Source organism: Pseudoliparis swirei, chromosome 6, assembly GCF_029220125.1.
Source record: "Pseudoliparis swirei isolate HS2019 ecotype Mariana Trench chromosome 6, NWPU_hadal_v1, whole genome shotgun sequence".
Classification (NCBI taxonomy): domain Eukaryota; kingdom Metazoa; phylum Chordata; class Actinopteri; order Perciformes; family Liparidae; genus Pseudoliparis; species Pseudoliparis swirei.
In genome coordinates this window covers 13,474,738-13,489,791 of record NC_079393.1, presented here as the reverse complement: position 1 = coordinate 13,489,791, position 15,054 = coordinate 13,474,738, and the positions used below count along the sequence as shown (strand labels likewise).

The 15,054-nt window shown below is 39.2% G+C and overlaps 1 protein-coding gene across 1 annotated transcript; it reads left to right on the top strand.

The window, feature by feature from the left end:
- The first annotated feature begins 3,326 nt into the window (after positions 1-3,326).
- On the top strand, positions 3,327-14,964 carry gnrhr4 (gonadotropin releasing hormone receptor 4). The gene is made up of 4 exons (XM_056416216.1): positions 3,327-3,330; positions 4,617-5,236; positions 14,203-14,407; positions 14,501-14,964. The coding sequence occupies exons 1-4, from the start codon at positions 3,327-3,329 to the stop codon at positions 14,962-14,964; spliced, it is 1,293 nt and encodes a 430-aa protein (XP_056272191.1).
- The last annotated feature ends 90 nt before the right edge of the window (positions 14,965-15,054 follow it).

The window sequence follows — 15,054 nt, the reverse complement described above, 5'->3', positions numbered from 1 at the left end:
TGAGTCACGGAATGTAATTTTAGAATGTTTTCAGGCGAGAATTTAGTAGTTTCATCAAATCTGTGGTCGGTTTGTTATGATGCAGCCTAATAAAAATATGTGGCGGAGATTTGAGGTTCTGCTCAACAGCTGATGTGGAGATGTCATCAAGTCAGCTGCTGTTCCAATCGCAGAAAGACCGTCCTCCCGTCCTTTGGAGTCTGGACTCCCAAGACCAAACACCCAAAAGAACACAAGTCTGGACTCAGTGTTCTTGGAATTTATAAACGCCGACAGAGAAGAAACAGAGGAGACACAGAACAAGACACAGAACAAGGTGTTACAACGTCAGTGGGCAGGCTGAAGATACACTCGCAAGGACACAAAAGCAACGCAATAAAATGAACTTGATCACAATCTTGTTCGTAAAAATGACCTAACGTTACTGTTCTAGGGTTTTAAGAAGTCATTTATTGGGAAAAGCCTCATCGCTTGATCGCTAATAAATGCCGATGACACATATCAATGTGTCATCGGCATTTCCTTCAATGGGGATTCCCAAGTGACCTCATACGTAATAAGGTTGAAGGTCATACAAGAGAAGGAATGGGGCTATCCCTACGTGCGTCTACGTATTTACGTTAGCCTGCTGTATGTAGGTTAGTGCATGCTTGCGATCCCTTTTGCAGCTTTTGACCTGCTAACCATGATGCACCATAGACTGTATAACGGTCGCACTTTTTTCTGCATAGGCCACGACACTATCGCACTTTGTGGATATATTAATTTCATTGGGAATATTGACGTAAAGAAACACACAATGCATGATTTCATGAACCAGACAGAACAGCGCCCCCATGTGTGTCTGCATTAGAACTACAGCTTAAGTAATTGAACAAAGGTAAAAGTTTGCTGACATTTAAAATCCACCAGTTTTCAATTTCAACAACTTTAGAACAAGTGAGGAAACACTTTCCCAAGTGTTAAATATGTGTAATGCTTTGCGGAATGGTTGCAAGATGAATGTGATTTATATCTGAAGCACATGTTTCTGAAGATGTGTCATAAATTCACTCTTAAATAAAAGATTAATGTGAATTCTCAAGATCAGAGAAAAGTACATGTGTTAACAGTTTGCTTTTATCAATTCATATCCATCAACTACAGCACCAATACTATCTATTGTTTCTCAATCAGAAAGGCATCAGACAAAATAGAACCAAATTATTTTTGTATTTCACGATTTTGTGTATTTCCCAGTGGTGTATAAAGTACCCAAAAGTCATACTTGAGTAAAAGTAAAGATACTTGACTGGAAAATTACTCAAGTAAAAGTAAAAGTCACCTATGAGAATACTACTTGAGTAAAAGTATTAAAGTATCTGATTTTTTTTGTACTTAAGTATCAAAAGTAATTTTCTGATATTAAATGTACTTAAGTATTGAAAGTAAAAGTAAAAGTAAATGCTGTTAATAAAAAAAACAAAGGGTCAGAATTTTGAGAATTATAAAGTTTATTTGTTTGGGTGCTGTGGCCGCCATGAACAAGGAGTATGAGCTAGGATGAACTTAGCAATATATGAATACTATGAAATTACTAAAATATAAAAACACGATTAACACAGAAAAAAGCAGAACCAAAAGTAACAACCAGAATCATCACTTGAAAGTGAAAAATGTATTGATCATCTTCAAAAGAAGTTGATTTTCAAAATGGACAGATTTCAGTGTCGCTCTTCTTGGACTGAAGACGAGTCCTGCGATGCTGAAGAGCCGTTCACAGGCCCTGATGCAGGTAGAGTGTGTCTAGCTTCACAGGCCCTGATGGTGCAGGTAGAGTGTGTCTAGCTTCACAGGCCCTGATGCAGGTAGAGTGTGTCTAGCTTCACAGGCCCTGATGCAGGTAGAGTGTGTCTAGCTTCACAGACAGCAGCACACAGTTGGGAAGCATTTCAGCAAGTCAACGTGATCCACGTCTCCATCCAGCTGTTTGCTGCTGTCACGGGTTTGAGATGATGAAGAAGAAGTCCTCTTCATCAGATGAACTGGACCTGGTGGCATCACATAGCTGCAGGGAGGGTTCTTCCATGTGCTGCTTGATGTAGTCCATTCCTGAAATAAAGTGAGAGTATTATAGACATGATAGAATTAATAACACTTCCTAACATGTCATGACCCCAACCTAAAGTTTTGTACAAAATAGTTTGTTTTAATTTGAAGTTTATACATTTAGTTCCATGCACTGTCCGTGCATCCATAGTTGATTTGTGAATATGTACTTGTATCTCTGTAGTTAAACACAGCAACAGTCCCAAATCAATATCGTCGCCATTACTGGACCGTCACTCTTATAATATTAATACAAATAATTATAATAATGCTGTAATGATTAGCATTATATTATAGCCAAGACGACTCAAATCAACAAATTCTCACAACTGTCAACACTTCTTCAGCTCATTAACTCGCTAGAGATCCGTCTACTGCACTCACGCTAATTGTCTCATTTAATTGACGATAGCGAGCGAACGGTAGCCTCACATACAACATGCGTAGGACAAATAGACACCTGTCTTCCCCTCTAATGCCAAAGATATATCGTACTCCAATCCTGAGGACAACACTGCTAGATATCTTAACAGGTTTATGATGACTAAACATTAACGTTGCGGCTCATGGGATTAATCTTAATTTACCTCAATGTGTTTCCTGAGGTTGGATAGTGAGTTGTTGAAGGCCATATCTCCGTAGCTTTCGGTCGGCATAAGAGGCACTTCATCCGGTAGGAAGGAACTTTCACTCCGACAAAAGAAAAGAGTTCGCCCAAATATGGCCACGGACGTTGATCTTGGTCCCCGTGGTTGTTCGAGTAGCTTCCATTGCTGCTCCACATGAAATGAGTCGTATCTGTAGCCGCTCGCTAACATCCTGGGCATCACTGGGAAGAGAAAACACGCGGCAAGGACCACTGACCCCCAACCTGGTGTTCGTGCTGCGTTCAGGTGCGCTGCGGTGTGTTCCACAACAGTCCGTGATGTTTCTCATGATTATTTTTTTCCGTAGTAACGAGTAACGATACTGTTTCAGGGGAAATGTATCGGAGTAAAAGTACAAGTTTTCATTGAAAAATGTAGTGAAGTAAAAGTAAAAGTAAACAGAAATATAAGTAGTAAAATAAAGTACAGATACCCCAAAAAACTACTTAAGTAAAGTAACGAAGTACTTCTACTTCGTTACTATACACCACTGGTATTTCCTTTACATAAAATCCAATTAAAGGGTTAGGGTTAGGGTTAGAGTTAATTAATCCATTAGAATTGTTATAATGCAATAACATGAAAAATGCCATGGGTGCGCATTTAGCATTTCTGCTAACAACAAGCATATTTAAATAATATGATGAAGTCATCTCAAGTGACCTATGTGTTGTGCTGGAATGATGTTCAACTTCATATTCTTCATTAATGGTAAATAAACTATGGCACTTTTGTACTCAAAGCGCTTTCACGTGTCATATAATAATAACCCATTCACATCCATTCATACACTGATAAGGGGCTACCATGCAATGTGCCACCTGTTCATTAGAACTATCTAACAATTATACAACATTCACCACTCCAAGAGCAATATGGAGTTACTTGTCTTGCCCAAGGACACATCGTTATATGGACTAGCTGGGCCGGGGATCCTTTGATTGAAGGATGACCCTGCTGTGATGTGATTATTAATGTATATGTGGACTGAATATGATGAATGCATCACGTATTCTTAGTGTTTCTCATCTGGTCCTTGTTAAAAAACTAATTCTAAAGATAATGAAGTAATGAGGGACTAATATGTATTACTTGAAGAGCACAACAGTAACTGTTTAAGTAATTAATGAGTCGTTACTAATTGTATTCAGCTCAGAGTTCATCACAAATAAAGAGAGTGGTCACCATAATTATCCACTAATCCTCCGTTACTTAGGGAGCCTTTTTTAATTATTGGAATTATTAATGATTTGTCAATTATCAAGTCGTTCCTTATTCGTTCCTCCCTCCATCGTCAATCATAAGATACAAATGGTTCATCACACTTTCCTCATTTGTTCCTTGGTACCACTCAACCTGTGCGTCAGAGCGAAGAGTGAAGGCGCTTGAAGCAACAGCTGAGTGACTGCAGCAGAAACACACCGAGGTCCCCCTCAGCACTCATTCTCCGCGCATCTCCTCCTAATAGCAGGTAAGCTATTTTTTTGATCTGCCTAAAAAATTGGCTTAATTCAGATTTCCTTTCTTCTCTCTTCGTGGCAATAACAAGGCAAGTATAGAGGAAGCGATGCGTGTGGAACCGTGAGAAAATAAAACAGAGAAGGATGGTTAGAAGTTCAGCAAATAGTTCTGGTGTCTTTTTTTTACTCACCTCAGCTGTTTAGTTATGTATTTTTCTGATAACTCCTATTCTTTCCTATTCTGTATGATGTTTGATTGGTATCACGACGTGGTGGCCTTGTGTTGTGCGTAAAGCTGCATGCGTCTATCTCACATAACTGTTTAAACAATGTGAAGCCATGTTCCCGCGCCTTGTTGCATGTACTGTATATATAAATATATTCCAGCTAAATCGGACCAATACATGCTCTCTTTTCTCAGCTTCACTGGAAGTTTCAGTTAGAGGTGCAGATGGAAAAGACGGACAGCAAGGAGTAGCCTACCGGGGATCATTGCCTTTTATTTGTGCCTCCCGTCAGTTTATGATGTTCCACCACCTGACGGATCAAACAGTGAATGGCAGCTGCCAGGGAGCCGCCTCAGCCTGCAATAAGAGCGCTGATGGAGACGCGCTCCAGCTGCCCACTTTCTCCACAGCCGCGAAAGTCAGAGTCATCATCACCTTCAGTCTGTGCGCGGTTTCCGCTGTGTGCAACTTGGCTGTGCTGTATGCTGCCGGCAACGGCGGCAAGCGCAAGTCCCACGTCAGGATCCTCATAATGAACCTGACCGGGGCGGACCTGCTGGTGACTTTCATCGTGATGCCCGTGGACGCGGTGTGGAACATCACGGTGCAGTGGCAGGCGGGAGATGTCGCCTGCAGGCTGCTGATGTTCATGAAACTGGTGGCGATGTACTCCAGCGCTTTTGTCACTGTGGTCATTAACCTGGACAGGCAGTCCGCCATCCTCAATCCTCTGGCCATCAGAGAGGCCAAACGGAAAAGCAAGATCATGTTGACTGTGGCCTGGACGATGAGCGTAATCCTCTCACTCCCTCAGGTAGGAGAACACACATGTTACTAATCCAATACTTTCTTCTATACCATACATTATATACACTATATATTATATATGGTTTTATCTTATTATCTTATTAGTCTTATTTGAAGGAGAATGAAACCTTGTTTGAAAAGCACACACTACACGTGTGCTTTCCTCTATGAATCCATCTTGCCCTTCTTAGCTGAAAAGTGGAGACATGAACAATAATTAGATAATTGGAAACAGCATTGAGGTAATCAATGCAACACCATATACATCATTTACATATTTGTCTGGCTCACTTCATCTATTAAGATAATCATCTACTTTGTACAGAACAACGGATGCAATTTGGATCCACATGTGCTCATTAAATTAAGATATATTGTTAATTAAAAGATGTGAGCTGCTTTACAATACTGGATGGATGGATGATTTTCTTCAGCACACAAGATCCTGGACACTTTCTGTTGAATGATGTAGCAGAAGTTCAACAGAGCTTGAATTAGTTCTACTGCTGAACATAAATGAGGCAACATGGGAGATCAGATTAGATATATACTTTGTTCATCCCTAGGGGGACATTTTTTAATATCTGCATATATCTGTATATATGTGGTGTATATATGTATATGTTTATGTATATATGTTCATAGATATACAGTATGTGTGTATATATATGTACTGTATATATATGCATATGTATGTGTGTATGTGTATATGTTTATATGTGTTTATGTGTATGTATACATTTATATATGTATACGTATGTGTGTATATACATATATATGTGTGTATATGTGTATGTATATATGTATGTATATGTATGTATGTGTGTATATATATATATATGTGTGTGTGTATATATATGTATATATGTGTGCATATATATATATATATATATATATATACATACTGTACATTCTGATGCACACAGTCATTTAATGACTTAATATTATTATTCTGGTTTACGGCTACACTCAGAATATAGAATATAGTCTATGAGACGTTTTCTCTCACCTGAATGTAAGAACATGTCAGAGGACTTTTCGTAAAATAAGAATTGAGGAGAGATGACTCACAAAGGTTTGACATGAAAGGTGACAAAAGTCCAACTGAGATCTGCGTAGACAGTAAAGCACTGAAATCAACCAGGTTGGTGGATTACACTCAATCCATCCATCTTCAAGTCAAATCAGTTGGCATCACATTCATGAAGAGGAAATCAGGAGAAACTGTGACCCAACAATGGGAACATGATGCACATAAAACATACGTATTGTATTCAGAGATGTTTGTTGTTATTCTAATTCTCATTTATTGTATTACTGCTTCCTTTTATTGATCTGCAAATGTAAGGCTCAGGCATGTTTTGACACTTAGGGCCTTTTTCAGTTTTTAATGCACAAGTCACAACAAACTGACAAATCCACAGATTTATTCAAACCTCTTTTTTTTAAACTGCCAATTCAAATCATCTAAACAGTTTTGTGTTGTTGAATAGCTACATCTCAGAATGACATCACATGTTTGGCATCAGTATTACTGTAAAACAGTAATGTTGCAGATTTAATGACACAACAGCTAACCATGTGATGTGGCTTGATTTAGACTTTTTTTTTTAACCTTCATCGGATACAGTCTGGATTTAGCTCCTGAAAGTATGAAAATGAATTGCCAGGGAGATGGGTGATAAAAAAACGACCATTGGCACAAGTCTGCCTTATATATTCTGGAGGGAATACACAGTCCGGTCTGTGTTGCTCCTGCTGCTGTGCATCTAAAGCCTTCTCTCAGTGAACCAGCAGAGATGATGTCTGTACATATTCACAAGGTGTCCTCTCTATCCACAAGTTCCACCGGTACCACTTTCTTCCCATAATATTGCTCAGTTATAATCAATGTAATTCGCAAAGGGTAAGAGATCTGCTCCACCGACTGTTCGACTGATTTATCATGCACGGTTTACACCTCGGTAGTTTCAAGCCTCACACTGTGATTGGTTGATTGGCTGAACAGACTTATAATAAGTGCTAGTATTTCATGATATAGCGCTCTTCCTACACCTGCCCTCTCTCATGGCGGGAAGCTTCCAAGAACCAAAGAGATCTGAGAAATCCCTCTCTGCCTAGAAGCTTCTGCAAAAGTATTTTGGAAGGCAAAGTGTTGTCTCAAAAAACTTTGTTTATTTTGGAGCCTTCAACAATCTAAATGGGATCATAGCCCTCGAAACCTGCAGTGTGTGGGCCCACAGACTGTCATCAGACAACGTGTAATGTCCATGTGAAAAACAAAGTACAGGCTGCACTTAAACTCAACGATACAACGGTCAATGTGTCTAAATGGCTCTCAGATTCCTGTCTACACCTAAACGTGAAAAAGACAGTCCGTATGTTTTTCACAAAGACGGCATGTAACTCACCGGAGCCGGATGTCTATGTCTCTGGTGAGAGGCTCCAGATAGTGCCTGAATATAAATACCTAGGTATCTACCTCGATTCAAACCTTTCTTCTAAGAAGCAGATACAAAACGTGGCAACGGTTGTCAGATTTAATTTATTTAATTTCAAGTCCATAATAAATAATCTAACCATAGATACTGCAAAGCTGTACTTTAATGCAATTATCATTCCATATTTGACTTATTGCCTAACTAGCTGGGCTCAAGCCGGAAGCACAACTCTCAAATCAATTCAAATCCTTCATCAGCAGGTTCTTAAAATAATTGATAAAAAGCCCAGGAGTTGTCACCACTGTGCAATTCTAACTAAACACAGTCTCCTGAGCTGGGATAACCTCACTAAATTCTCCAAAAAATGTCTAGTTTTTAAAGTTCTTCATGATACAGAGTAGTAGACAAACTAGATCGGTGCAGAGAGGTGACTGTATCATCCCATTTCGGACAAGTTCCTTTAGCCAGTCTGCATTCTTAGTAAAAGCAGGACACCCCCGGGGAGCTCTGCCTCTGCATCTACGCACTAGCAGAACACATCACTCTTTTAAACACGGCCTGAAGAACTGGCTTATTAGCAATCAGATGTGTGAGCATGAATCACCCTGGGTTGATTGATGTGTACGGTCCCTGTTCAAATAAATACAGTCATATGCATAAGTGTAGGCACCCCTCTGAGGCTGCATGATAATTTACTCTGTCTTCACTAAAAAAAGATCACAGTTGTGTAATATTCATTTTCTAGTGAACACTGAGTGCTGGGGTGTTTTCCAGACAAATATATTTAGTGTAGCAGTATTTAGTTGTGTGAAATTAAATCAAATGTGAAAAATAGGCTGTGCAAAAGTTTGGGCACCCTAATCATTTTGTTGATTTGAATACCTGTACCTACTAAATGCTGATTAACTGCAACACATAATTAGTCTGATTAACTCGTTAAGCCTTCAATTCCAGAGAAGGGTGCATCCAATCATTAGAAAAGGTATTTAAGGAAGCCAATTGAAAGTTGTGCTTCTCTTTGATTCTCCTCTGAACAGTGGCAAAATGGGGGCATCAAAACAGCTATCGAATGATCTAAAAACAAAGATTGTCCAGCAGTATGGTTTAGGGGAAGGCTACAAAAAGTTATCCCGGAGGTTTCAGCTATCAGTTTCCACTGTGAGGAATGTTATTAAGAAATGGAAGGCAACAGGCACAGTTCTTGTTAAGGCCAAGAAAAATATCGGAGAGGCAAAGGCGAAGAATGGTCAGAAAGGTCAAGGACAACCCTCAGACTACCTCCAAAGACCTGCAAGGTCATCTTGCTGCAGATGGTGTCACTGTGCATTGCTCCACCATTCAGCGCACATTGCTCAGAGAACAGCTGTTTGGGAGAGTGATGCGGAAGAAGCCTTTTCTGCACACACGCCACAAACCGGCTCGCTTGAGGTATGCAAAACTACATTTGAACAAGCCAGGCTCATTTTGGAACAAAGTGCTGTGGACTAATGAGACAAAGCTAGAGCTATTTGGTCACAACAAGAGGCGTTACGCATGGAGGCAAAAGAACACAGCATTCCTAGAAAAACACTTGCTGCCCACAGTAACATTTGGTGGGGGGTCCATCATGCTGTGGGGCTGTGTGGCTCGTGCAGGTACTGGGAATCTAGTTAAAGTTTAGGGTCGCATGGATTCAACTCAGTACCAGCAAATTCTTGACAATAATGTTCTAGAATCTGAAACAAAGCCGAAGTTACGGTGGAGTTGGGTGTTCCAGCAGGACAATGACCCGAAACATCGCTCCAAATCCACTAAGGCATTTATGCAGAGGAACAACTACAATGTTCTGGAATGGCCATCCGTCGCCAGACTTGAATATAATTGAAAATCTATGGGGTGACTTGAAGCGGGCTGTCCACGCTAGGCACCCATCAAACCTTATTGAACTGGAGATGTATTTTAAGGAAGAATGGTCCAAAATACCTTCATCCAGAATTCAGACACTCATCAGAGGCTATAAGAAGCGTCTAGAGGCTGTTATTTTTGCAAAAGGAGGCTCTACTAAATATTAATGTGATTTTTCTGTTGGGGTGCCCAAATTTATGCACCTGTCTAATTCTCTTATGATGCATATGGCATATTTTCTGTTTATCAAATAAACCTTATTTCACTGCTAAAATATCACTGTGTCCATGAAGTATTATATATATGACAAAGAAGTTCCTGATCCAAACGCCCAACAATTTATAGATGAAAGTAATGGAGGTTATCAGGGGTGCCCAAACTTTTGCATATGACTGTAAATGAAATGAAACACTCAGCAGCCAGAGACATGGCGGGGGAAACAGTTTGCACACTTTTTATTGTTTTGGTTCGTGTGTTTGGCTAAAGGCTATCAGCTACCGGAACTACTCATGCAGCGCTCTCTGCAGCACACTTGTAGGACATTGTTATTTTGGACAGTGTGGTTGACTCCCAAGTAACTTAACTAACTACTATGGTGCACACTCTGCTGTACCTCGCTGCTGATAAGCGACCAGACCACTTGTCGAGTTTACCTTTGGTTTTCGGCATGATAGTATTGTAACAGGATGGTACGTAAGACACAGCAGTTAGGGCAGTGCAGCAATCACAGGCAGTCAGGTCAGTAGAGTTTAGGAGTTTTAATCAAATAAACAAAAAAGACTCTAGCTCTATCTATTCCTTACGGAATCCATCTCAACCGGGCCGTTAGCCAACTTACCAGCTTAATCTTCTTCAAGAATATGCTTTCTACGAGCTATTCATACACTGTCATATTCATTGAATGTGTTTTAACTCTAAAACTGTCCTTCTGTACACATTACATCGATTGCACCTGTCCATCCTGGAGAGGGATCCTCCTCTGTTGCTCTCCTGAAGGTTTCTTCCCTTTTTTCCCCGTGAAGGGTTGTTTTGGGAGTTTTTCCTGATCCGATGCGAGGTTCTGGGACAGGGATGTCTGTATATACAGATTGTAAAGCACTCTGAAATAATTAGTAATTTGTGAAAATGGGCTATACAAATAAACTGAAAACTGACACTGAAGCAGAGGAGAAGGGTGACTTCTCCTCCCATCATGTTTTCCCCCCCTGTGCGGTTTCCCTCTTTGGCCTTTTATTGCTCTCCCTGATTAGGAGATCACGATCAGGTGTGTCTCTTCCCACACCTGATCCCAATGCTCTCCTGAACGAGTGGGTGGAGCCTCCCAGAATGTAGACTCCAGCCACCACCTTTCCCCTCAGGCCCTGACAGTATGAAGTGTATGATATGACGACTTCAAGCCCATTGCGTTTGTCAGTGTTTCTAAGTCTGTTTTTACAATGCTTTACAACTCCGGTTGTATGCATTCAATCTCATAATACAGAAGCGGTCGTTGCAAACACACTTGGTGGAGATCTGCACTCTGCTGAGTGCATATTTTTAGTTTTGACTGTTTTTCAATATTCTTTTTACGTAAAACTTTGTTTTCTTGAAATCTGAAAGGGTCCAAATGTATGTGGCAGTGACTCTACTTTGGCTTCTATGAGCTTTTTTATTATTTATACCCTCGCCACTTTTGACATGTGTGTCAAATTGTACAGTGAGATGTGCAGAAAATATTTCTGTCACCGCCAGTTGCCTGTCATCTGATTACAGGAAGCATTAAACATCCGGTAGATTTAAGGTGCCAGGACAGGGGTGAGTGACTTGATATCTAATAGGCCTAAGGTCTGTAAATCACTCAGATTTAAAAGAAGTATTTTAGAAAAAAGGCATAGTTTGGTATTGCAGTGTGCTACTGTGTGCATCTTCTTTTTATAGGCAACAGTATTAGATTATGTTTTGTTGCCTATTTCTGTGTCTTTGAGTGTTGTGATTTCACTATTTCTGTCAAGCATTTTTTAAATATCCTGGATAAATAGCATAATAGACTCTATAATGACATGTAGATACATAATTAATATAGACCAAATATAGATTCAAACCTACTCGGCATGATCTGACAGAAATGATTATGATTATAGGGGATCGTTCTTATGTTGATGTATAAAAGAAGAACAATTAGCCTAAAAGTTCTGTTTTAATCGATTACATGCAATACGATAAAATATAAACCAAATAAACTGATTATTTCAGCATGAATCTTATTACCTTCAGATTTTCTGATTTGCTCGACTAATATATTGGTTTGCAGTTCAGTACTCATTACCTGTTCCTGAGCACATCAGTGTTTTTTTCAATATTAATGTTGCATATCTTTGTGTCATGTGTCAATACAGAAGACTTTCAGAGGGATTTCCTTGGTTTTTAGAATATCAATTGTGTATTTTTGTGTATATTTAGAATGGCGATTGTGTATTTTTAGAATGTTGATTGTGTGTATAGACAGATATGGTAGCATCAGTATTTGTCATATACAGATAGCATTTCTAAACATTGAGGACTATAACACACATCTATTTTTAGATACTTCTGTTTTTTCAGGATTCCTCGATGACAGCTGCTAATATGATCTGAGCTCGTAATTCCATTCCATTATGTTATCTCTGTTAAATACATCAGAGGTGTTTGACGGTCAGTTTCTACTTGTGATCATCCACATTATGTCAGGATTTGTGTGAGATCTTTAAATTTCAATTAACATTTTTAGTCCATATTATACAAATGATTAATTATGATTAATACATGATGAACATATTTCTATCTACTCATATTCTCAGTATCTGTTTCTGTTAATCACTGGCGAAACACTGTATCTAAGTCTCCAGCAATATATGATGGGGTCAACCCCAAGCTTGGTACAACACATGATATATGTAGGTAATTTCAAGATGAACATAGTTGAAAAAACACATTCTTTACCCTTGCACTTTGCCTGTTTTATTTTTACTTCATCATCTTAATCCACAGAATGAGCTTGTTTAAAGCTACAGTATATGCTATTTGCTCTGAATTCAACCCATGTTCATTTGGGTACATTGCTCCATCAAATATAAATGTTAAAATTTATTTTTTTATTTTCAGATTAAGCATGAAATATTTGCTATTCTTCCTTTTTACTAGAATTAAAAATAGAGTTCAGTGAGTTGGAGCATAGCTTAATCAAATACATGATTTTTTACTGACTGACAGTGAGAGACAGACATCATTCAGCAGGTTATTTACAGGTTTCAAAACGATATCCTGAGACAGACATGTCTGTTATAATCTAGAAACAGATGAATGTATGTTATTTTATATTGAAAGAATGAAAGGAATTTTTATTGACTCGAAGGCTTACTGACTGACGCCTCAAAAAACAAGCTTTATTCTGAAAAACTAAGTATAGTGTGTTCGTACAAAAGCAGACACATATTTCTACCGTGTGAGTGACATTGGCTCAGTTGTTGTGAAGCTCAGATTTTGCAGTGCATCCATCTTCAATTTAATTTCTGAGTGTTTTTTTCTTCCCATTTTCTGTTTTCCTGAACAGAAAAACACAGGAACTCATGTGATGAAAACAGTGTCATGGGAGGCAAAACTATTTTCTGTTGTGTTCTTAACATTTACACGTCTGTTATCAGAACACAATTGGCCATCAAATTAATGTAAGAGTTTTAGAGGAAACCAAGAACTGTGTCTTTTCCTCTGGGGTTGCTTCAATTATTCACAAAAATTGCAATTACTGGCCTGTACTTAACAGAGGATGAGGATTGGAGGTGTACACAAGCACAATGAATATGATGTTCAGGAGCTCAGATGTCTCACTTTCTAACAAGATAAATGGAGTAATTTTAATGTTGTGGTCACATAGCAAAGGGCTTTTTTTTGTCCAATGTAATGTGTTAAATGCAGACCTTCATAAGTCTATTCCACATACCATTGGTTTAACAATGTCAAGGACATATTCAGCTCTTACACATTAATAATCCAATTCACTATGAGACTCTGTTTCCCTTATGATTTTTATAAAGGACTTGTTTTATATATAACTGTGATTCAGTTACGGAGAGAGTTACAGCTCAGAGGAATTTCATTGTGATGATGTACTTGCTACTGCCCTCTTATGTGAAAGGTTAATTAAATAACACTTTAAAACAAAAGCCCACCTGATGATTTCCACTTTATGGGTTTATGATGACATCAGGGCATCACTGGACATGCTGATAGAAATGACAACGAAGAAACAATTATATGCGTCCATAATGGACATGACTGATTGGAAGTGAGGCAGCACACAATCAGTTATAAATGTTAAAATTCTCAAATCTTAAAAAGTTGTGTGTGCCCTTTACATCCCCCAGCTGGATACCATCACCATGACTGTGCCACTGAATCCAAGAAATATTAAGATAGGTTTTCTCAATCAGCCAAGATATATTTTCACAGAAAAATAAATGAAAATAAGTGGGATCTAGATTTTATACACGTGATTTTCGTTGTTTATGATGAAGCATATGGAGGTTGTTGGCAGTTGTGGTTCCAAGCCTCTTATCTCTTTATATCCTCCATTCTGTCCTTCTCACCTATTTAGAGTTATTACTAAGCAAAACTCTTCTTGTCTTTAATGCAGATGATTATATTTCACAATGTGACCATCACAGTCCCGGAGAACTTCACCCAGTGCACCACCCATGGCAGTTTTGACCAGCACTGGCAGGAGACCCTCTACAACATGTTCACCTTTGTGTGCCTCTTCCTCCTGCCTTTGATTATCATGATCTTCTGCTACACACGTATTCTCATTGAGATATCGAGCCGCATGGCCCGGGGTAACTGTACGTCTCACATTTTCTTCAATATCTGCAGTCAACATTCGCTGCGACTCATTGTGTGATCCGTGAGAAATATGTTGTTTTCTTCTCTTCCAGTGCTTTCAAGAGATGTTCATCTGCGCCGCTCCCACAACAACATCCCAAAAGCTCGGATGAGGACTCTCAAGATGAGCATCGTCATCGTGACGTCGTTCATCGTCTGCTGGACCCCGTACTACCTGCTCGGTCTGTGGTATTGGTTATTTCCTGAAGAAATGGAGGAAACGGTCTCTCATTCACTGACACATATGCTGTTTATCTTTGGCCTGTTCAACGCCTGTCTGGACCCCATCACCTATGGTCTGTTCACCGTTCACCTTCATAAGGGTCTTACGAGATGCTGTCAGGCATCAAACAGACGGGCTAAATTAGAAAACAACACTGGCCTTGTACACATGACTCACCTTTCAACTCCTAAGCGGATTGCATCAAGTGTCCATAATACAGACATAGAAGAGGGCAATGAAAGCAACAGCACACAAAGTGGTTCAAGGCCAATCCTCCCAGTGAGCAAGGTGTAATGGTTTAAAGAATGTCAAAGGAAAGAATTTCTGCTCCTAAAATGCACTTAGTCTTTAGAGGTGACAGCTATAGTTTAATGATTTTTAAAA